Source organism: Haliotis rubra, unplaced genomic scaffold, assembly GCF_003918875.1.
Source record: "Haliotis rubra isolate DU_JTF1 unplaced genomic scaffold, ASM391887v1 Scf39, whole genome shotgun sequence".
Taxonomy (NCBI): domain Eukaryota; kingdom Metazoa; phylum Mollusca; class Gastropoda; order Lepetellida; family Haliotidae; genus Haliotis; species Haliotis rubra.
Window position 1 is genome coordinate 1,864,449 of NW_025767068.1, and position 23,988 is coordinate 1,888,436.

The following is a 23,988-nucleotide window of genomic DNA, read 5'->3' on the forward strand; positions in this document are numbered from 1 at the left end:
TTCTTTACATCCCAGACACTTTATAAAATAAAACAAACAAACAATTTGTAGGTTTATTTTCTTGGTAATTGGTAAGCAATGTTTCTGTTGGTCGGAGTACCTAAAATTCTACCCTTGCAAGTATGTTAGTCTTCGTGTCCGCCTTGTACAATTTAAGTTATACTTTTGGGGTACAATAGCACCTTAAAATGTCCACATATCCATGCGTTCCCAGAGTATGTAAGGATCCTGGTTCCATTCGCTATCTGGAAATATGAATGACCGGGCTGCCAGACTGCTTAAACCGCAACCATTCCTTGACGCACTAACGCAGCCGGTCCCCCGCTGACTCGGATTCAGAACCCTAAGTGTAGGTAACCTTACAATGTATAACAGTCACATCACATAATTTCGTGCTTTTCCCGTTCCCGTATCAAGGGACTGATGCGACTATTTCAACTTCGATTGCACGTAAACCTCGTTAATCCGTTAATCTCTCTCTCTCTCTCTCTCTCTCTCTCTCTCTCTCTCTCTCTCTCTCTCTCTCTCTCTCTCTCTCTCTCTCTCTCTCTCTCTCTCTCTCTCTCTCTCTCTCTCTCTCTCTCTCTCTCTCTCTCTCTCTCTCTCTCTGTGTGTGTATGTGTGTGTGTGTGTTGTTTGTGATGTAACAACTAAAGAGAAGAGTTGCTCTGCCATGGCTGGTGGGTATTACCGCACCCTGTTGTAGGGATCTCTCATTTGTTTTTAGTCGTGTATTTTCGCGTCCTGATTGCGCTACTACATGACATCGATTCTCAACCATATAATCAAGTGATTGACATCGTCAGCACGGATCGACGCAATCGGGATACGAAGGTATCAACCATGTCAGCGAGCCAGACCACCCTGTCACACCGACGAGGGGGGGATTGCTATCGACCATTTCTAAACGGTATCTTCACGGGACATTCGTTATGCAAAGCCCGGAATTGGGAGAACATTTATGTATAATACGGATTATCATAGATGTCTGCATTTACATAGTGGCATTGTGGTTATTAAAGCTGCTAATTGCTGCTGTAAAGTTAAACTCACTGTTCGTACTATTGGCTAAAATACCGTGTCAGCGATATTTATTAGTTTACCCATAGGTGGAATTCGTTAATGAAAGACACCAGCAACCCCAGATAAACACTGACAGAAACCATGGTCTCCATAACATATCATTACAGGCCCACTATCAGAGCTGGCGGTATTAGGAGGGTGGAAGTCGGATTCCTGTAAAATTATCCAGAACTGTTTAATTGTGTTAACTCGGGGAGACTAAATCCATATATAAGCCGGTACAGTTTGTAGGTGGCATATACCACAGCCAGAATTTATTGTCGTTTTTGGGCGGACAGCTGGTTCACCCCGACACCACGCCATTCCCACTATAGTTTCCAGGACCCTCTCCACGAAGCGATCATTGCGCTAAGACAATCGTTTCTTTCATATTCTATGATTTAGGAAAGTCATGGATTTTGTGGAATAGGCTTCATGCCAGCGAGTTCAGCTGTTTAACACACAGTGACGGAGATAATCAATTACAGCAATACGGGTTTTAGGGGGGTGTGTGAGTGTGTGTGTGTGTGTGTGTGTGTGTGTGTGTGTGTGTGTGTGTGTGTGTGTGTGTGTGTGTGTGTGTGTGTGTGTGTGTGTGTGTGTGTGTTTGTTTGTTTTTCGCGCGCGCGCGTATGTGTTTTTGACCGTTCCAAATTAATATATGAGCGCAACGATAGTCGTTTATCTTGTGCTTCTTGACGCATTTTCGGCATTCATTGCACAACTTTGATTGTTTTCTGGAAGAAAGGCCAGCTTATAGCAATCTAAACACTTTAGACACTACGTTTACACTATGTATGGTTGAGTGCAATTTTAACGCTACACGTTCTCTATGTACACAATGTGGCGTCCGGTTGAGGGCAATCTGTATGAGGCTGGTCATTCCGCTCCAAGCATCTGACCACAATGTCCTGGATTTGAATTAGTCTGGAGTTGTCTGTTGCTTCCAGTCACAGCTCTAGACGAGCAGCATCTCCACCTCCGGGGACACAATAAACTCATCTCTATTCAACAAGCTCCCCTCGAGGGAACACATAATAGGATGTTCTATATGAAACACTTACTTCACAATCAGAATTAGGTGTAATAAAGCAGAATTGCCAAGTCTTTTATTTCCAAAAATAAAGCATATCCTCTGGAGAGATTTGGGGGAGGAGCTGCTTTGATGTATGTTTTTGTCTGGGATTGTGTAATTATTCACAGAAGAATGAATCTCTATGATCTTACTTACATACTAATATTTCATCTGGATGTGTACAGACTACACACTATATAGGCTATGTTGACACATAGAATCCATGTTTCATGCAATGGTTTTCTTTAAATTTGTAATCAAACAGCTTTCTGTTATCAAATTTCAATCACCTTTGGTCTTCGTGGATACAAATATATTGTATTTGAATAAATACGTGTGTAAATAGAAGATGCGTAGAAATAGCTATAAGTATTCCTTACAATCATTTTGAAGTTATATACTACATTAGACATAGTTCCACGTTCACGATTAGGATATACATGATTATTGTATTTGTCATCAGTGGAGGATGGGGTGGATAATTGTGAGTCACCTTACAGCCTCCGATGTGGATTCGACACACAGTTCCCGGGCGTAACAGCAGAGTAGAGAAGAATGAGGACTATTTTTATAAATATACAAGTTCTTTATTCTGTATAGGCAACGTTTGGACATAGACTCTAATGTCGTTGTCAAGCAAACAGAGTAGAGACACAACCGTGGATAAACTGAACAAAATTGTTTTTATTGAAAAGATTGTAAAAAAAAATAGCAAAATTTAAGGCTATAGTAAAATAGGTCGGATTGGGTAGTCTAGAAGGGTCTGGACTAGACAATCCAGTGATCAACAGCATGAGCATCGATCTGCACAATTGGGAACCGATGACATGTGTCAACCAAGTCAGCGAGCCTGACCACCCGGTCCCGTTAGTTGCCTCTTACGACAAGCATGGGTTACTGAAGATCAATATTCTAACCCGGACCTTCACAAATAAACATATTAAACTAAGTGTGAATGTAAAATTCGAAATTGTGAACTTAAAGACAGTAATTATGTTATTTTCACCAAAAAATGAATTGTGAACTGAACTGAAAATGCGTGGTCAACTGAGAAACGTCATAACATCCCGAAACCGAAACGCATATATTATTATTGCAATAACTGCATATTTAGGTGGTTATTGTTCCACATTTCTCGATCAGCGTGCATGTAAATTATTGTACATTTATCCGTTACGATATTTACTTTTTGTTTTCATTCATCTAATGAGGCACTGAACAGACCCACAATAATTTGAATGTAAGATACAAGTTATGGCACTCCAGAGCAGTATACACTCACCCAATCCAATTAGAGTCTACTATCACGGAAAAATATGGCCATTTGGGAAAAGTCCCAAAACCTGGCTTCGTCAAATTCCAAACGATCTACCTTCTATGTCACGTTTAACGCCAAAAGTGCAGTTACATCCCCATGGATACTATCGCCTCTTTTGAAGACTCGGCTTAATGCCTTTGAAAACCTCAGTACAGCTTCTCCATTGTGTAAACAACAAAACCTATGTATTATGGCGCGACATTAGGTCAATTGTAACAACCGAGAAATTGTTGTGGTGTGTTAGGTTGTTTGCAGTTGTTACAGTAGAGTCCTCCGACACGTAGAACGTCATTATGCAATTGTCCCTTCATTCACAATCCCGGCACGAGAAGAAAGCACCTGTCAAGCGAAAACTAGACTCGTCCAGTTGTTGATTCAGACTTTTGTCGACCATATCTTTGACGATGATAATTAAAATCTTCAAGTCGGGGTTGTGTGTGTAATCTTTTAACAAATCTTAAGCGAGTGCGTTCGCACACGTAAAGGGATTAGAAAGGGTACAGTTAAGAATACCCGCTCTCTCTTCTATGCAGCATGTTTGTTACAGGAGTGTCAGCCACTTCTTGAAAGTGTGATAGTCTCACAACAAAGCGCCCTAGCTAACTAGGTATTACGAAGACTCGAGTTGGCAAGACAGGAACGACGTCATCACCGTCATGGTGATTATCTCCCTTTGTATATTGACAAGCGTTACGGGTGGCATGAAACAAGACGTCTGGATACGTTGGGTACCTCGAGTCGCCAATCTATCGCTTCAACAAAGGTCGACAAGAAATAGCAACGAAGCGATCCTACTGAGTAGGAGAAAGACTTGTGTTCCTACCAAGACTGGAGCGGACGAACCTTTTGTTTTGCAGAAAAACGCCCGCGGGACAAATCCTCTTGGGGCAATTGAGTCGCAGTTGAAAGGTTCCATTCCGGTTTGAGAGGCACTGGGATAGTTGTAAGAGGGAAGTCAATTGAAGGAAGGGATAGACCTTTGTTTTATTCTCTGGCTAATCCGTCACAACAGGATGCAGGTGGTCGTGACTCGCTGGACGACATCAAGGGTTGGCAATCTGTTCTGTTCTCTATCGTCGTTTAATACACATCAAGGGTTACTTGAGTGTGAGTGTCTGAGTTTCTTCATCAACACACGTACTTAAGCTTTAGCAAGCTTTAATGATTTATACATTCTATTCAGCTTTAGTCATACATGAAAACATCATTGAAATATTTATTTCTGCTCGTAGGAAGTTAACCCTGTGAGGATCTGGTTTTCAGCATGCTTGTCGAAAGCATGCCTGGGTGGTCAGGCTTGCTGACTTGCGTTATGAATGTGATCATATCCTAGTTGCATAGGCCGATACTCATGATGACAATCACTGGATCGTCTGCTCCGGATTCAATTATTCACAGACCGTCAAATAGAGATGTTTGGAGAGTGTGGTTACTGGTGAAAAAGAGAAGAGAAAGGATCACAGAATTGCACAGAACCCAAGGTGTGTATATAGAGGCTACAATTGGATGGGGTCGACGAACTGAATGACTATGTCTGCGACCGGACCTTGTCAGCTGAAAGTCTTTGCTCTTCATATCAACCACAGTTTTGTCTGGCTGAGACACCAATAGCTGCAGGCCGCCATGTAAAACCTGGAGACACTAATTGCGACGTACAGGAATATAACAACATTGATTTGTACTGAAATAATGACACTATGCAAATTCTTTTAATGCCACAGTCTGACATGCTTTGTGGTCAAGTTACAGTGTGACCATAAATGTAATCTTGTACCGTCGTGTCTGTGTGGTATCAGTACAGACGCATATGTATTCTACACATGAAGGAATGTGGGGTGGAGGGTGCCGTCACTACAGGCAATAATTACATGCTTGATTGGCATTTTAGAAGATGCTATTTGATGAACATAGAGATTTTTCTGGGTTACATCTTCTTTTTATTCTTGAGTACAACGTTTCAGGGCTTGTTCTGGAACTGTTCAGTTTTACCTGATGATGGGGCCAGAACAAGCCCTGAATAACTCAAGAATAAAAAGAAGATGTAACCCAGAGAAATCTCTATGTACAGGCAATAATGACGGCAATGACATACAGGTGATCATAGCCGGACAGTGTACTGGGCATGTACCAGCAGGAGGCGCTGCCACTTGCCGATGCTGCTTGTGATTCAAGCCTTGTAATGTTTGATGATGTTTACGATAATGTGGACTCCGGAATATAACGAAGAATCTAACACAAGTCAGTGGAATATTTGTTAAGCTATTTGTTCAGAAGAGCGACTGTTAGGTATAGTGTTTTCAAATATCCGCTCGCTAAAAGTAATCATTGTGGCTCGTGAAACGTATCAGGTTCAGCTGTGGCAAATAACCCATATCTGTTTTAGTAACTTGATTCTCAGTGTGTGCGTGTATGTGTGCGCGCGCGTGCGTTTGTAAGGTTGAGGGAGCTAGAGCTTGCATTATTTATTGAAGCGTTTTAAGACAGGGAGTGTACAGCACAGAATAGAACAGACTCGACTTGTAGTTATTCTTTCACTTACTGATGGTTGTACTATTGTGCATTTACACCGGGAAGTGTTTAACTATTAGGAATATGGAGGCGCATTAATGGTTGTTTTATGGTCTACACTGGACATAATGACAAAAACAATGTGGTATGTCTTTTTGAGGCATTCAACCTTGTGTATACCATTTAATGTCAGAGTACTACAATACTGTGGCTAAACGATGTCTACGACGGACAGACGTAAAATGACAATGGTTGATATTGTTGTTTGAGATTTTCAGATAAGTGCATACTACTTAATACCTGACAACTGTAATGCATATTTAAACGCATATGTGACAATCAATGCTCAGGCTGACACGAATAGCGAATGACAATGGGGGACATTGCTGCTTTATCACGACATTGTTGTTGTTCAACAATTAGAGACGATTTACAAGGATATTGAGACGCATCTATGGCTATCCAAGTGTTTAATTGATGGCCCTCCGGCATAGCTGTCACGAACAGTAATACTGCTACACCAGCTAATTGTCATTCCCTAGAGCAATGGTCGAAAACAATCACAGATGAATGATCAACCAAGAAAAAAACTGAAGTGTTTAATCCTTTAAGTTTCCTTGGTAACCAATGAGCTGTGTAATTCGCGTATCCCTATCAGATATCTACGGTGTGTGTGTGTGTGTGTGTGTGTGTGTGTGTGTGTGTGTGTGTGTGTGTGTGTGTAATTCACGAATTCCTATCACACATCGGTGTGTATGTGTATTATTCACGAATTCCTATCACACATCTGTGTGTATGTGTGTAATTCACGTATTCCTATCACACATCTATGTGTGTAATTCACGTTTCCTATCACACATCTGTGTGTATGTGTGCTATTCACGTATTCCTATCACACATCTGTGTGTATGTGTGTAATTCACGAATTCCTATCACACATCTGTGTGTATGTGTTTAATTCACGAATTCCTATCACACATCTCTGTGTGTGTGTGTGTGTAATTCACGTATTCCAATAATACAGCTGTGTGTGTATGTGTGTTCCTCTCTCTGCAATTTCACTTCAATAGAATTCATGGAGAATGACATGTCCTTAGATTATATCAAGCCCAATTGGTACATATATCCTGACGTTATAGCTCCTTTGATGGTGAACCTAAAACGTACCAGGTAAAGCTAGGTGCTGAAACCCACACGCCATACATCATTCCAGTCATTGACCAGAGTCAGATTCACCACCATCACAAAACACTGCCGTTTAGTTTGTCTCGTAACTTCTCTAACAGGAAATCTAAACAACGATCGAAAGGAATTATTTTCAGTTTACTAAAAGCCTCCAGCATTTCTATTAGCCCTGAAAAGGCGGGGTTGTCACCCAGCTGTCATCTAACCAGGTTTACTAGAAAGTGGCTAGGTTTATGGCCAAGTGGTTGGGAAAGTAGTCATCTTCGGGGAAGACCCCGTGAGTTAATTAGTAGCCCGAGACAGTTGCTGATTGAAAAAAGAGGCGCACAATGGGGAGAACGATTGATCGCTTCAAGACTGAAGCTACCCTGTTTAACGAGAATAATTACTTTCTGGGGTTAACGACCATATACACTTGGCGTTCTGTTAGATGGTTATGCTCTTCGGCGTAACTAGCAGATCAGAGAGTAATCTATCATTGAAAGTAGTGTTTAAAGGTTTAGCTGCTGAGTGTCTATCTACATTCACCCAAAGTCTTGACCAACAAGGTCCATTCTTGACCCCGATCGCAGCAGTGATCGTTTATCTCTTTCATATGTAAGTCGTTTGTAGGGCAGATGTGTATGAAAATTAAAGTTAAATTAAATCGTCAGTGGTGATTCAGTTCTAACGGTGCGTGTTTCAGTGTTTATCTAGGTTTGTCTGACGTGACACTATCACATGTATCAAAAGGTTCATTGGTCGGTGATTGGTTGGCTACGCACTTCCAGAACTAATCTTAATAGAATGCGTTCGTACGTTTGTTCTTTCGTTCGTTCGTGAAACTGCCTTTACAATACTTGTATTTTATTGCATAATATTTATAGTTATATAGTGTTATTTTGTATTAGCCATCGTGTATTACTATGTTTGCACAGAATAATTTTTAGATCATGAGTTAATGCCTTAAAATAAAATTATTTCAATTCCTACATATAAAATACTGATGGGTAAATGTGCGAAATAAATATTTAAACAATATCAACGAAACTGTAAAATTAGAAACCAGTATATTTTCGCATCCATTGCAGGCCCCAGTGTACATTTGCTAATGATGTGAGGTCAGATAATGTTGTTGGAACAAAAACACTTAAGTCGTTTATGAGAAATAAGACGTCATGGTTTGGAAATAATTCCTCGAACACAAAGCGAGGAATTGTCTCCTATTACTAACTGACAGGGATCGACCTCTGGAACAGAAAGACATGGTGTTCTTTGAAGTGTTTACTTTTTCCCATTGTCAGTGAAATCGCCAGCTTCCAATGAGGCGAGCAGGAGATTAATATTAGCTCTATTCTTGAATACACGAGCATTCATTCGCAGCCAGGAGATTAGCCTTAGGCGGAAACATCATCTTGTTCGCTGTGTCGTCTGCCTATGTTTCACATTGTCGTCTGCTCGGTCATTCTTTTCCCGATTTCCATGGATTTCGCGGCAAATCGACCACTGAACATCGCGATCACACAGATGGGGGACCTGCAGGCCAAATACTATGATAGACGCTCCAAAGAAGAAAATGTCTTGTGCCTTAATACTAGAACTCTCACAACATCGTTATGGCGATTTGCGATAATGGACAACTGTAGCAAAAATCAATTTAAGAAAGCGATGGTTGGGCTCAATTGGCAGGAGTAAAGAGCTCTTCCAGCTCCAGAAGCCGTCATCCACCTCAGACGCTGCCTTAGGCCACCTCCGATTTGCATTTCTCCAATATAATGTGGTAGAAATGTGTCTGGGGTGCTTGTTACTGCACCCTGAGTGCAAGGGCATCTACTGGAGTACAGGCTCCGGAGGCACGGGATCAAAGAACAGGTTTGTGGCTTGGGGTGCTTCTCTACCCCCGTCACCCTAGTCTCCGTAGCGGGTCCTTTGGCGCGACAGATCAATTGGGGCCGGGGTCACTGTCTCAAATGATGGGCCAAGGTGCTAATTATGGATCAAGTTTCATCAACGATATAGCAATTTCAAGAAATCTAATAGAAACTCCAACGGTATAATTGGGATTTGTAACCTCTTATCGTGTGTAGTTTGAAACAATCTATTAATATCTCTGTAAATAAATTATGGGCTTTTAAGGAAGGATTGCTGTAATTCACCAACCCAACTAATTACATAATATGAAGTCAAGCTAAAGCAAATAAAGTGTGTGATAATACAGCGGTCTACCCAGTTCACTGCCCCTGACCCGACGTCAGATAGCATGGTTGAAATGGATCTGGGGAATATTGTTCTCTTACGTTTTCAGATCGCTTCAGGAAATACTACTTTACATCAATAACCGGTGATACCCGAACAAAAGGAGAAACGGAAATTATTCAGATGCTAAACATCATTTACTTGTACAACGATAACGCCAGAAAATATCCTCGATTAATTTCATCAAATAGATTTCACTGAATGTAAAAGGGAAAATGGCTTTGAAAAGTCAGCGATGACAACAGGTTCTCGTGAAAAGACATTATGCTTGAACCCACAAACTGTAGTTTGTACATTTAGATATTAAATGTCTTGTGACAATTTGTATGTTGATCCTGTAAGGTGATGAAGCTAATTTGTACACCGTCAATGGGTTAAATAATCATCATTAGATGTAATTAATAAATTCGACATCCTTTGATGCATCTCTATTCACCCCTTTGAAGCGGTCGTCTTCAAATATTCTGCAACACATTCACTTTATCAGTTTTCATTAAGATTGCATGAACATCAAAATAATAACCATATCTCACTGCGCTGACTTCCTGTACCCGTCATCTTCCCACTCGTGCAGTTCCGACCAACCGTGTTGGCGAGGTACAAAGTTTATATACTCCTTAGTCAATTCAAACCTGAATTCCTCAGCCGAGGCTGAGTAAATTCATTCCAGGTTCTTGCACTTCGTTCATACTTATGTAGGCTACTGTGATTCTACCTACAGTTTCCATTAACGCCCGCCAGGTGGCAGTGAACGTAAATATTCTCAGGTAGAACATGCCCAATAGGCTTCTTTCCTTCTATCGCTCTCCCCGAACAGAAATGGTCGAGGTTTGATCTGTCAGTAGGAGGCTCAAAGCATCTCATACAGTTTCGGGTGTTAATTATTTTAATTTTCATATCGAGATACCAACAAGAAGATGTGTGCATACAGCAAGATTTAAAATTGTGTTTTAATTAAGATTCGTTTTGGACCAAGTGAACCTGAAAATCTTTTTTCAGAATCACTTCATTGTCAATGTCCTCACAGCAAAGGTCATGCAGTTGATGTTAAGAGGTTGGTCATCCTCCAATAAAGGGATAGATTTTTAAAGCAACAGGTGAAAGGTCGTGGTATATATTATTTTTCTTTGTGTTCTTTATTAGAGTTCTTTTTATATATCATTTGATCAGTTTTTCTCATTTGTTCTGTGTCTGTCGGAATCACACCCGTGCACACAATGGAGTAAGCATCGTTAAGCTATGCTATGGTGTAACTGTATGAATGCAACTGTATGTTCTGAGGAACCCAACATAGAGACTGGACGGTACGGTAGTTCCCGGGTACCACGCACTGAACGTTTGTGCACAATGTGTAATCTAATGGAAGTCGAAGACGAGTTCCACTTCACGCTCGTGTGCCCAAAATATGCTGAACTAAGAACTATCTATTTTAAGAATTATTACACCACTAGACCAACGTACTATAAATGCTTTTTATTAACGCAAACAAAAAATGTTTACGAAATGAAAATGTTAGCAAAATATTGTTTTCAAGCTCTTAAAGCCCGTCAATAATTCCTTTCTGTTTGTGAGTACATCCTCGCCAAGCCTCCTGTACTTAATTTCATAATGTATATGTAAATGGCCTGTGCTAATAAAAGTATCTGTCTGTCTGTATTGCCGTTCCAACTGGCGTTCACACAAACTCACTCACTCTTACCTTGGCCATACACTCTTTTATGTATTCGTTGTACCTTAGGGTACTAGTGATGGCGGAACGACAACATGAAGACAGGCATGCTCACTCTGAACCTAGTCTTTGGATCCCAATGTGCTGCTTCGGATTTTCGTCCGACATGTTAGTTTGAATTTCTCAGAAGACATTGAAATGAAACGAACCTTGTACACCAGAACACAATACATGTGCAGATCAATGAGAAGAAACTGGAATTTCTGGGTAGAACCATCCTATTGGTTACAGTCCTGTCTAGGTGCTGGGTCTCGGTGTGTTCAAGTAGAAGTAGGTTCACCCCACCATCAGTACCAATGATTTGTTATATGTATTTAAGAGATGAGATAGCCGCGTTTATGTGAACAAAACAAAGCATGTTTTACTGTGCCTCACTGACACCCGTATTAGATTATAGGTCCAGCACAGGATAACATCCCCGTTTACACTGGATGAGATAAACGGTTTGTTTGACACAGTAGACTGTATAATTCCCCAACAGCTCAGCTGCTATTAACGATTGTACACACTGCAGTTACATTTGACAGCAATGAACGTAATTTCTATTGTAATATACAAACATGTAACATGGTATGAGGCAGTGTAATTCATTGTAAAACAGTAATAAAGACTTTATTTCATCCTTTCAGGTAAAACACAGAAGAGGGCAGTGGTATGCTTAGACTAACGCTTCGTCTCTCAAAACATATACATTGGAGTTTAACAAATATACCCATTTAAATTGAAAAGGGGCCCGAATCAGATTGGAAAATCAGAACCTGAGAACATCTAGACTTGCCTCAATTTAGGGCATTAGCATTGCAGGGAGGCCTGGTCAGTGGGAAAATGAAAGCGGTTCAGGGACTGTGAGACAGACTGTAGTTTGTTTCTGCGTATTATCGGCAATGAACCACATCTCAAGTCAACCATATCCCTAGTCATTTCAAGATGATGGTTCTTTGAAGTAGGAGATTTTCTCCTTCTATTATTAACTATATTTATGTTTCGTTTCTATAGTTACACCGTTTCCGTATTTTTTCCCGTATTTGTTATGCATAAGAATCGGAATTGGCAGACATTGGCCGGATTGGCAGAGCAAGACAAGAGAGTTGGGCAGAGTTTTACTTAAGTTTTAGGTTTATCAAAGACTATGTGACATTGTTCACGAACAATCAACTAGCTCATTCTCTTCCACTGATTCGCCCACTGAACTGGGACTAACACTTCTGTGTCATACATGTATACAGATGCAGACTGACTTGAAATATCCACAACACTGTACGACCAGAGGGATCAACAGTAGACGTGTTTGTGACGGTGCCTCCGGTGATGCAGGATAAGTTCACTGTTTTACTTTTTACTTGATCTTTTTAATATTTCATGTTGGTTCATAAATTCATGCTGATCTTTGTTTTTTAACGCCATATTCTGAAATGTATCAGTTAAATGTCGGCGGTCTGTAAATAATCGAGTCTGGACCATACGATCTACGCATTTGGGAAACGATGACGTGCATCAATCAAGACTGCGAGCCTGAACACCCGATCCAGTTAGTCGCCTATTACGACAATCATGGGTTGTTGAAGATCATTTCTAACCCGGATCGTACGTTTATGAAAAGGTTTCTCTGGTGTAAATGTCTTCGGGAAATTGGTTCGTAGCTACCATGAACACTGCGTCAAAGATTTGTTTTCTTACTGAACATCCATTTCCTATTGTAAGGAACGAATTTGTATTGTAGACTTTCAACAAACATGTAATATTGTTCACCAGACATATCAAAGTAAAGCAGAGATCAGTATCAGTGTTGGTTTTGCCATAAGGTGGCCATAGTTTTCAAAAATAAATGAAGATCTGATGTAAATATTAATCTTTACCCCAAATGCTCAGTTCTGCCGACACAACTCCAGTCAATGGGGAAAGGCAGTTAGTAAACAGAAAACAGGTCCATTCACGTCTGTATGTGCCAGCATTAAAAGTGATCCTAACGTTCAAGCTACCTCGTCTTGTCCGTTAATACGTGTCAGGGGTTTAATTGTGTTGGAAGTAAGGTATGGCTTCCGAATATTGTTTGTCCAGGACAAAGCTAGCTAACTTCTATAACAGAACAGATACAGGTGTTATCGCTTGAAGATGATTTTATCAAACCACATTATATCAGGAAACGGATACAACCAAATACCGTTTTAGAAGAGGGGAAATGATAGCTGATGCAGGAGCACAGATACATGTACAAAGTTGCTGAACAAAGCACATTACATGTACCTGCTTTGTACAACAGTTACTGCATCAATTGCGATATAAGAGGACAAATATATATGTCATCTTTGAATCTTTTGCCAAAATTTACGACTATGACAACACAATTAAAGACTTTTATTTAAGACAAAACGCATTTATCTTATCTGCTTTAAATACGGTTAAACACGTTGAGTATTGTAAGCAGACCTATGTAGATACTTAAACCAACGTTTATGCGATTCCAAAACATAAGAAATCTGAAAACAAGGTCCGCTGTACGATTCTGACTATATCGTAAAATAGTGATGATCGAAGGTGTTCCACAAACACATGCAAAGGCAAGTCAGCTGTTCACCTGGATAAACATGGGAGCATAAGGTCCATGTATAGATATGGAATTGCATTGGGTATCATTGTTGTCACTGATGCAACAAATTTGGAAATGTCCTCCATGTCACTCACTGTGTTTAGCTTTACGCCGCACTCAGCACTATTCCAGCTATATGGCGGCGGTCTGTAAATAATCGAGTCTGGACTAGACAATCCAGTGATCAACAGCATGACCATCGATCTGCGCAACTGGAAACCGATGACGTGTCAACCAAGCCAGCGATCCTGACCGCACGATCCCGTTAGTCGCCTCTTGCGACAAGCATGGGTTGCTGAAGATCCATCCATGCTAACCCGGACCTTCGCAGGTCTCCTCCATGTGTCTGAGGTGAGGTGAGGTGAAATTGGGTTTAACGTCGAGCTTGAGAATATTTCGCTCATATGACAACGTGCATGCGTGTGTATGTGTATGTGAGGCTGCTTGTACTAGCCCAGACTGAAGCTGGTTTTATAGTGCTAGCCCACTGAGATACCATGCCGCAGTGAAGCATGAATACCCCACTCAGACACATTATACTGACTCCGAGCCGACCAGTCCTTGTTGTACCCATTAATGCCGAGCGCCAGACAGGGACCAACAAGTACCATATTTTAACGTCTTTTGGTATGACGCGGTCGGGGATCGAACCCGCGACCTTCCTCTCTCCGGGCGGACGCTCTAACCACTACACCGCGGAGGCGGTCCCATGTGTCTGAGGCGAAACAGCAGTATCTACTGCATGAGAACATATATAAATCATATAAATCTGGCTACTACAACGCTAGGCCTGCTGTTGCTGCCAAAGCAATGTTCAATGTCTTAAATTTATCTTCATACCCACTCATCTTGGTGAGTGCAGTGTCTGCAATGTGGTAAGGCAATTAAGCAGCATAAAACAACAAGTTAGAAAATACCACATCCAAGTTCCATATATAATGATTCATAACACGCTGCCTGGTGTCTCACATCTCCATCCTAATGAATGTCCGATGCCTATCTCAATAGGGAAGTAAACACAAAGAAACGCAAAAACCTACAGAACATCTATTATCGGCCGTTATATCAGCAATACAACTACATGGCAGTGTCATATAGGCTGGCTGTAAATAACATCCACAATGCACGATTGCATCATTCATAGATGTTTTTGTGTAACAACTCCACTCTGGTGTGTGTGCAAGCCAGCTAGAAAATGGAGATCACCCGGATGTAGACGAACGTGTTTTCAGTACATGTTTTGCTAATAATTCCCACATGTTTGAAGAACAGAATGCATACCGTGTAAGAGGGGCAGATGCTGGTAAATAAAGATTGCCCAAATGTGAGAATTGCTTCTTTCTTTCGTGTAATAGGATGCATGATTTGCAAACATCCATGAGCAGAGGAGCTTCAGAATTGGATCTGAAACACATAACGAGATCTTTAATTACTCTCATAAACAGGTGTAATTCCAAGCTCCGGACAACCCAACCCATAGTTCCTTTCATTGATGTTACCTGGAGAGAAACATGGACACTTGTTCAATATTTTTGACTTTCCAGGATGCGTAAAAGCTAACAACCAGCCTGCCTATTAATATGTAGAAATTCTTTCTGTGGTCTTGGTTTGATGTAAATCTCGAAATGTGTGCTTAGTTTTAATCACAGATATTATCGTTGCATGGTTCGAATTGGAATGATGAGACGAATTAACTTCAAAGCTTGTTTTTCACGTCAGAAACATTACATACCGCATAATGCACTTGCATGTTAATTGTAAACGCCAGTTCACCATTATATCTGAACACTTTAGAAAGTGTACTAAAAGTTCTCTTCTCATGATCATAGCTTTACTTTAAACTGGAAGGTCTTCAAGGTTTAATGTACTTATGAACAGTGAGTGAATGTCTTTGGGTTAGACCATCTACATTACCTTACTTTAATGCCATCAAGGACGGATACGTTGGTTACAAATCTTGGATTACAATCAGACTTCGTACTCACGAACCTGTGGCTAGAACAACTGCACTACGAAACGTGGCGCTTTAAAACATCGATGGTCATGATTTTTGTCACTGGATTGTCTGGTCCAGATTCAGTTTACAGACTGTGGTCATATAGTTGAAATATTGCTGAGTGCGGCGTAAAACAACAAATAAACAAAAGCTGTAAAACCACCAGGGACTTCCACTTGTCCAGGAAACGTCAGCGCACACACGATCCTACCTGCATTTCTCCGTCGTACTGATTAGACACTCTGCTTTGGTGGAGTCATTTAACGAAAACGTATCTTTTGACCATATTTCATTAAAATATATTTTTTATTAGATACGTTTATCTCCCAAGGATTTCTCGGGGTATCATTTACACCGACAGTTTTTATTATACATAAATCTTTGAAATTTTGCGAATATGATGTCTTAGGGTTCAACCCCACTTGTTGGCGACGAGGCTTGAGTTAACACTACAGATGTTGGCTACAGCTTATCTAAAACAGCCAATCCCTTGGTTTTGTTTAATTGAAAATATTGGATGGACTCGTATGTTCTTTTCACCCTAAACACTTAACAGATGGGAAAAACATTCTGTAAAATTATCTCCAAACAACTTAAAACACCACACGCATATCACTGAAATCTTTTTATACGTCCAGACTTGAGTTTACGAATAATCTGAAAGTCATATATCTAATGTGCGTGATTAATTTATCTTTTATGTCACCTAATTAATTCCTCTATGAGAAGTAATGAAGCAGCTCGCCTCAGGCGCGTGTATCATATCAATCTTAATTTGCAAACCTTGTTAAGATTGTAGTCTTAATTTGATAACAGTAATGTCTCGGCAAACGAACAGCAACCATATCCATTTCATCTCTCTATATATAACGTGAAGCACTTAACTATTGGAACATTCGTTCACACATATCCGCCGAATGGTTTATACTTAGTATAAGATTGATCACTTAAGCGTTTCGTCAGGCCACGAAGAGTTCAATTACTCATAAATCATAAATATTTTATACCACAAGATTTCATGTTTACAGCGAATCTTCTGAATGAGGATGCACAGCAGTGATGTTATAGAAATCAACATTATAACATATATAACCATATCGACATTATAACATATATAACCACATCGACATTATAACATATATAACCATGTCGACATTATAACATATATAACCATGCCGACATTATAACATATATAACCATTTCGACATTATAACTTATATACCCATATCAACATTATAACATATATACCCATATCGACATTATAACATATATAACCATATCGACAGTATAACATATATAACCATATCAACATTATAACATATATACCCATATCGACATTATAACATATATAACCATATCGACATTATAACATATATACCCATATCGACATTATAACATATATACCCATATCGACATTATAATATATATAACCATGTCGACATTATAACTTATATAACCATATCGACATTATAACATATATAACCATATCGACATGATAACATATATACCCATGTCGACATTATAACATATACCCATATCGACATTATAACATATATACCCATGTCGACATTATAACATATATAACCATATCGACATTATAACATATATAACCATGTCGACATTATAACATATATAACCATGTCGACATAACCATATCGACATTATTAACATATATAACCATATCGACATTATAACGTATATAACCATATCGACATTATAGCATATATAACCATATCGACATTATAACATATATAACCATGTCGACATTATTAGCATTATTATCATCCTCGATAGTCTCCAGAGTATGCGTTCCCATAAGTCTCCACTAGCAGAGATTTATCGGAACGTATACCCTGGAGATTATCGAGGATGCATTATTATCGGGTTTATACATTATTATTGTACACTCCAAGTGATATTGTTTATCACAAAAAGGCAGCTTTGATACTGATGTTGCTCATATCTAACTAATCTACCACGACACTACACACAGGTAAATCGCATTTATAATGTTCCATTTAACATATACCAGAAAGCACATTTAAATGCGTTTAACCACTTTTTTCAGCGATTTTGTAAATTCTACATAATATATTGGCATTACCAAAGCAAACCATAAATTATGAACCTTGACAGGTTTCAAACACTGCCCGGGTAGTTCACAAAGCACATATAAAAACACCGATACAAACTAGATCCGCATGTAAAACCATACACGGGGGTCCGAACCAGGTTTCAAGTCAGTAAAGCTATAGATCCACACGTCCCATCTGCTACAGATTTACAATACAAACTCTTTAGGCTAAAATCCACCCCTTATTTCAGTCCCCACAGAAGTCAATTCACTTCTACAGTATCGCTCAGCAGTGATAGCCATGCCCGTTCCCCCAACTCAAAGCTTGGAGTGATTTAAAGGCTTTGCTAAACCAGGTGGCAATCTACAAGTCTGTATTGCCGATACTCAATACCCGACCAACACTTCAAGTATTCCTACGCTTTGTCGTCTATTTCTTATCTCACACTCTTATCGGATTGTAAGATAAGTGTAAACATATTTTCACGCTTGTAGGGACCCTGGAGGCGCGATACGGACGCAAGGTGTGGAGTCGCTCTCTGCAGGTGGTAGCTGGACAAATACACCGGCGGGTCTGTCACTTTCAGTGTGTAAGAGTGTTGGAAACACGGCCCCAGCACTAGTATAAACACCTATAGAAATGGGATAGCTTCTTGCACCTGGTAGAGGTGAAATAATAGTGAATAAACGGCTATTAGTTAAACATCTAACAATATGTATGTAGATGCAGCTATCGGGTAGAGACCGGCGTTCTGGGTGATTGGATTTGTATGGGGCAACGGCTTTGCTTCTAGTCAGTCGGGGGAGAAATGTATTTCAGCGATATGCGACAGGAAGAGTGGAAATTGCGATAACATTGAAATTTTATATCCCCGGAGAGGAAAATGTATATGTATCACACGGAGACTTATCCTGTTTTAGAGGTTAGCGTATTTTGTAGAAGCTCCGTTCCGCTCGGCGAGATCTCTCTATAAATACCAGGAGCACGAATGGAAACAGTTTAAGTTTATTCAACCTCTGTTTGTTTTAGTTACGGTCAAAGATATCCCAGCTACTGTAGAGATCTGCGCGTTAAATTTCACAGGTAACCGACTAATTTTTCACCCAGTTGCAAGCTACCTGAAAGTGTAAACACACCTCGATATAGATCTGTAATCACTTTAAACTTGTAGTATTTCGTTGTAGGTGTGGTATAACGTGTGCAATGGGGAGGGGGTCGGGCTGTGTTGGGTCAAGGAAGCTCAAGACGGGGGACTGGGGTCTGGGGGATGGGCGTCGGTGGGGTGGGGGGATGTGTCAATCATGTAGCTATCAACCTTGAGCTGTCGGTTACATTGTAACCTGAGTCAGCATACCAGATACCCCGATCGACAACCGCTATCAAATCTCAATTCGGATTAAAACACACCGTGTGGACCCATCATATTTCTTTCGACATGTTAGTCAATGGCTGGTAAAAGAATGAGGGCCTAGCGGTGAATGGACACTGGTAATTAGACTTGAATGACACACAGCTTGAATAGTAAGGGGCGGAGCCAATGTGTGGCCTAGCTGTAGAGCCAACCCCCTTGTGTCGGCGTGCAGCTACCCAGGACCAAGGTATAGTCAGTGAGTCGTGCCAATCACTGCTCTCTTCCTCGTACATACAGCCACAAATTAATAGAGTATCGGTCCAGGCATTTGGCTACTACGCGCCGAAGCAGCGAACACCTATACGAGTATCTATCACCACGTTAGACCACGGGCGTGAAGGTCCAGCCTCTGAGAATTACGATCGAGAAGTACATAATTAGCAGCAACAGTGTCGCAGCATTTGAGGCCACAACATCGCACAGAGCGCGTGGGGATCACAGTTTAGCAGTCTCACGCGCGTGGTGTCAGATCCTCCGGCGTCTGTGTCGGTAGCATTATTTCACTCTCCCCCGTCGGTGTAGGAAGGGTTGACACGTGCCCCCTCAATGTAGAGCTGTGGGAGAGAATATCACAGAACGTGTTGGGATTGATACAAGTAACTCCCGCCCAATGTGAACCGGGGCATTGCCGTAACAGAGGCACCGCAGGAAGAGTGAACATCTCAGACGAGGATTATAGCAGCTCTGGGATTCCTAACCGGGCCAAAGAGGGGTACGGTGAATGCTCTACACTACTAACTCTCCCGATCGTGGAGCGAGAGTGGGATTTTATTTGTGAAATACAACCCTGGTGTACCAAACACCATGCGTGTGTATATTAGGACTTGTCGTAGCACTTGGCTACTCCGGGTACATTTAGTGTTGGTATTCTGCCTGGGGTACGTGTGTTCCGCTGGTTACATCAAAATGTTTGCGGGTCAACAAACTCCACCTGATCCTTGCTATGATGAAAATGAGAAACCCAAGAGGTGCGTTCCAGACTTTGAGAATGCTGCTTTTAGTAAAGAAGTGGTGGCATCGAGCACCTGTGGTTCTCCGCCGAGCAGGTATTGCAAGTCCACAACGGACAACGATGCGAAGGTTATCAGGAACTGTTTTATCTGTGACGCGAATCACCTCAAGCGCAGACACCCGCCGTCATATCTGACGGACCTCAATAACCCGAACAACCTCACCTGCTGGATGTCAGAGCCGTTTGTCCAGTACCCCCAGAATGTCACGTTAAACTTGTCCTTGCACAAAAAATACGAGCTCACATACATCAGTTTACAGTTCTGCTCTGCTCGGCCGGATTCTATGGCAATCTTTAAGAGTATGGACTATGGTAAAACATGGATACCTTTTCAGTACTACTCCAGCGACTGTAAGAAGATGTACAGCAAAGATGCCGTCGCTGTCGTCACTAAAGCCAACGAGCAGAAAGCTTTGTGCACTGAGGCCTACAGCAACATCGACCCCCTGGGTGGGGCCCGGGTGGGGTTCAGCACTCTGGAGGGACGTCCATCGGCTCTGGATTTCGACAACAGCCCCGTTCTTCAGGACTGGGTAACCGCCACGGATATTATGATTGTGTTTAATAAATTAAATACCTACGGTGATGAAACGAAGGATGACGAGGGGGCCAGGGAGAGTTACTACTACGCTCTGAGCGACTTCGCCGTCGGTGGCCGTTGTAAATGTAACGGTCACGCTTCTCAATGCATTCCAAATCGCGATGGGAGATTGGCCTGTGACTGCAGGCACAACACCGCAGGGTACGACTGTGAGAAGTGTAAGCCATTCCATTATGACCGCCCATGGGCACGGGCCACCCCCGGAGAAACTAATGAGTGTGTTGGTAAGTTCAATATTAATATTTTTGTTTCATTCTAACTTGTTGATATTTATTACAGGCGCAACAACCATTTACTAGAGTCTAAACATAGCTGAGTGGAAGTGTGAAATACGGAGCACATGTAACGTAATGTCCATATTTCTACGAAGGAATCACTTTAATATAACCTTACTAGTTGTTTACATATAGACATCAAAATAACTAAATATATTTATAAAATACAAGCATATATTAAACTAATGAGTAAAAAATACAAATAAAATATTTCTAATCATAGACTTATCTTCAGCCACAAAAGAAGGAAATACGACTATAAACCACAACTAAAGTTAAAGTTCAGTCATCTTATCAAGTGATAATATAAATATATAAATCGACTCTGTGGTTAGTACTTCCATGTCAATAGGCCGTACTTCTGGGAAGGCGGTTTACGATAAACCTCTCAAAAAATCTTCAGAAATGAAATATTTTCGTATTTTGTGATATGAAGCATCTTGCATTCTTCCGATGGTCCTTCATAGGCACCTATCTGTCATATTTTGACGGGAGTTTTTATATTACAGCCATAATGTATGAGAAAAGTGTATAAAATTTGTAATGCGAAAATGTAGAAAGGTTCTCAGATGTGTCTGTGCACAACTTTCCGATAACACCTGTTTTCGGCTTCTCGCGTTTCTCACAGATAAATCTTTCACGGGGCCTGTTTCACGGGAGCGAGTTGTGTCTTCAACATTTTCACCCGTACAACGTGTACATACGTACAGTGTAGAAAAACAGGAAAGCACAAACATGAATTACATAAACTGCGTCTACGTTTTCGAAATTAACCAGTTCTTATCTAGATTTGGATGTTATTGAGTTGTAGGAATACGTATACATTGGGAGCTGGAAGTGGCGTTGTGAAAATAATCTATGTCGACTGGCTCTTTGACAGGATGGCGAACGGCACCTCGTGGTATTGACATCGTTATAGGAGTGTTAATGGGGGTTTTGCAGCACGAAAGTCGTTTATTCAGTTTTGGTGTTGGGTTAGCACTATATCGCATTCTTTCACCATTTGCAGAAATAACTCGAAATGGAAATACCAGGTTGGTATTGTCGAAATCTCCTCCACAACAGCTTAGAAAGAGATTCACGTCATAAACCGTCTGAAACTAGAACATTTGAACTATAAACCTAGTTATAAGGTTTATATATTCCGTAGCATAGGTATTTACTGTCTTGAAAATTCACTAAAACACAAGGTTCCACAAACAATGGCGAATTTGATGGGCGCGATGCACGTGTTGTGTACAGCGAGCGGCAGGCTGCCATGCCCGCATCTGCTTCACCAATAACCGACACATCTGCTCTGGGAACCACATGCACACACAAAGTGTAAATTTTAACAAGCAAACATTTCATATTTTTTGTACCGGAAACAGCAAAGGCCCTTGGAGGCCAGAGGATGACTTGTATTGCGTTAAGGAAACGTGACCCCACCCTCATCCACTTCCCCCACCTTTCCCCCGTACCCACACGCCGTGTAGCCTTGCCCACCGCACCCAGGCTTTCTATAATCTCAGCATTTGATTCGCACAGTATCAAGTATATATTTATCATTACAAAATCTAAGCAATAATACTTGTTTAATTTGTTAGTCCTGTCGGGTGATGTGGAACCATCGAACTCTAAACAAATTAGTGGAAGTGACTGGGGAAGATATTATTTGGTGATTAATTGGAAATCTTAATAAGAAAATAATTTTATTACTGCAATAAACCATAGCGCGGGCATAAACCGAGTAAAGGCATTCCTCCAGAGATACTGATGCCAATATTTCAATACGCCAAACTAATTACACGGATTATGGCACCCATCTTTCTCACATTACCCCCACCCGCAGCTACTTCCCGCACCCCCAGCCCTGACCCCATGTGCAGATCTTACTACTGTGTCGAGGTAGAATCACACGTGCGTGATAAGCTCTCAAGGGACAGAATATCATGTGGTGACGTGAATGTCATTTATTGACCCCGATGCGTTGTGCCCGGGGGTCGGGGGAGTGGCACAGCTGGGGTGGGGATCAGTGCAGGAAGGGGTCGGGATTTTGTACCCAGGGGGTTAGGAAGTTGTGACTTTGGGCTCGATGATATGTAAATTAAAGACAGTTTAAGAATGCGATGTCACAGTGATGGGATTTTAATCTCTGAAACACATGTGAAATTAATTTGACTTCAGCTCAAGAAAACGACGTAAAAGTCGTTCATCATGTAATTATTTTTATAAAAGATTACATTTAATTTGTTTCAACAAATTTTAAATGCTAAATGATGCATTCTTATTTTTTACGTCTTTCCCTTACCCTATTCTTGCTTCAGATTTGACATTAAATTCAATTGACAGTTATGCTAAAAAACAGAATTAAATAAATTTCACAAAGCTTTTTCTGTCAAATACAAATTGGTGTATGTCGAATATTCAGATAATTTGATGCACATCCTATATATTTAAGTAAAAATTAGATGAATGTTTTTGTTGAAAGAAAGGTGCAGAAGTCTAGAGCGAACAATGATGAAAGTTCAAACATCTTCTTGGATGTCGGGGAATCTTGCTTACAGTTACAAAGGTGGTCAGAAACAATGGCGCAAATAAACATATTTAGCTGTCATGAAACGTAGCCCGAGGTTACACACAACGGGGCCAAAAAAGTTTGTAACTAACACCTCTACTTCCACAGTTTAAACACTGTGAACAATTTGTACGAATTTTATCGACATTAGAACATATCATGTCCCATCCACTCGAGAACGCACGAGGTTTATACCAGATTAACCGGATATCGGGCGTAATTTGAGTGTGGGATCATTATAATCCCGCATAAACGTTGTAACTCCGAGAGGCGAGAGTAGATGCCCCTGTCATACAGTGGCGTTATTTTATTAATGGCCATCTTGTATTTCCCCTCAACACTGCTAGGGTATGCACATGCTA

At 40.8% G+C, this 23,988-nt stretch overlaps 1 protein-coding gene across 2 annotated transcripts in view; it reads left to right on the forward strand.

Annotated features, from left to right (window-relative positions):
- The first annotated feature begins 19,376 nt into the window (after nucleotides 1-19,376).
- LOC124286706 (netrin-1-like) overlaps nucleotides 19,377-23,988 on the forward strand; it is a 71,151-nt gene continuing 66,539 nt past the window's right edge. The window contains exon 1 of one of the 2 annotated variants that reach the window (XM_046723128.1): nucleotides 19,377-21,018. In XM_046723128.1, the coding sequence (XP_046579084.1) occupies nucleotides 19,986-21,018 (1,033 nt within the window). In that variant the 5' untranslated portion in view covers nucleotides 19,377-19,985. The remainder of the gene's footprint in view (nucleotides 21,019-23,988) is intronic. The other variant, XM_046723129.1, reaches the window with a different exon arrangement.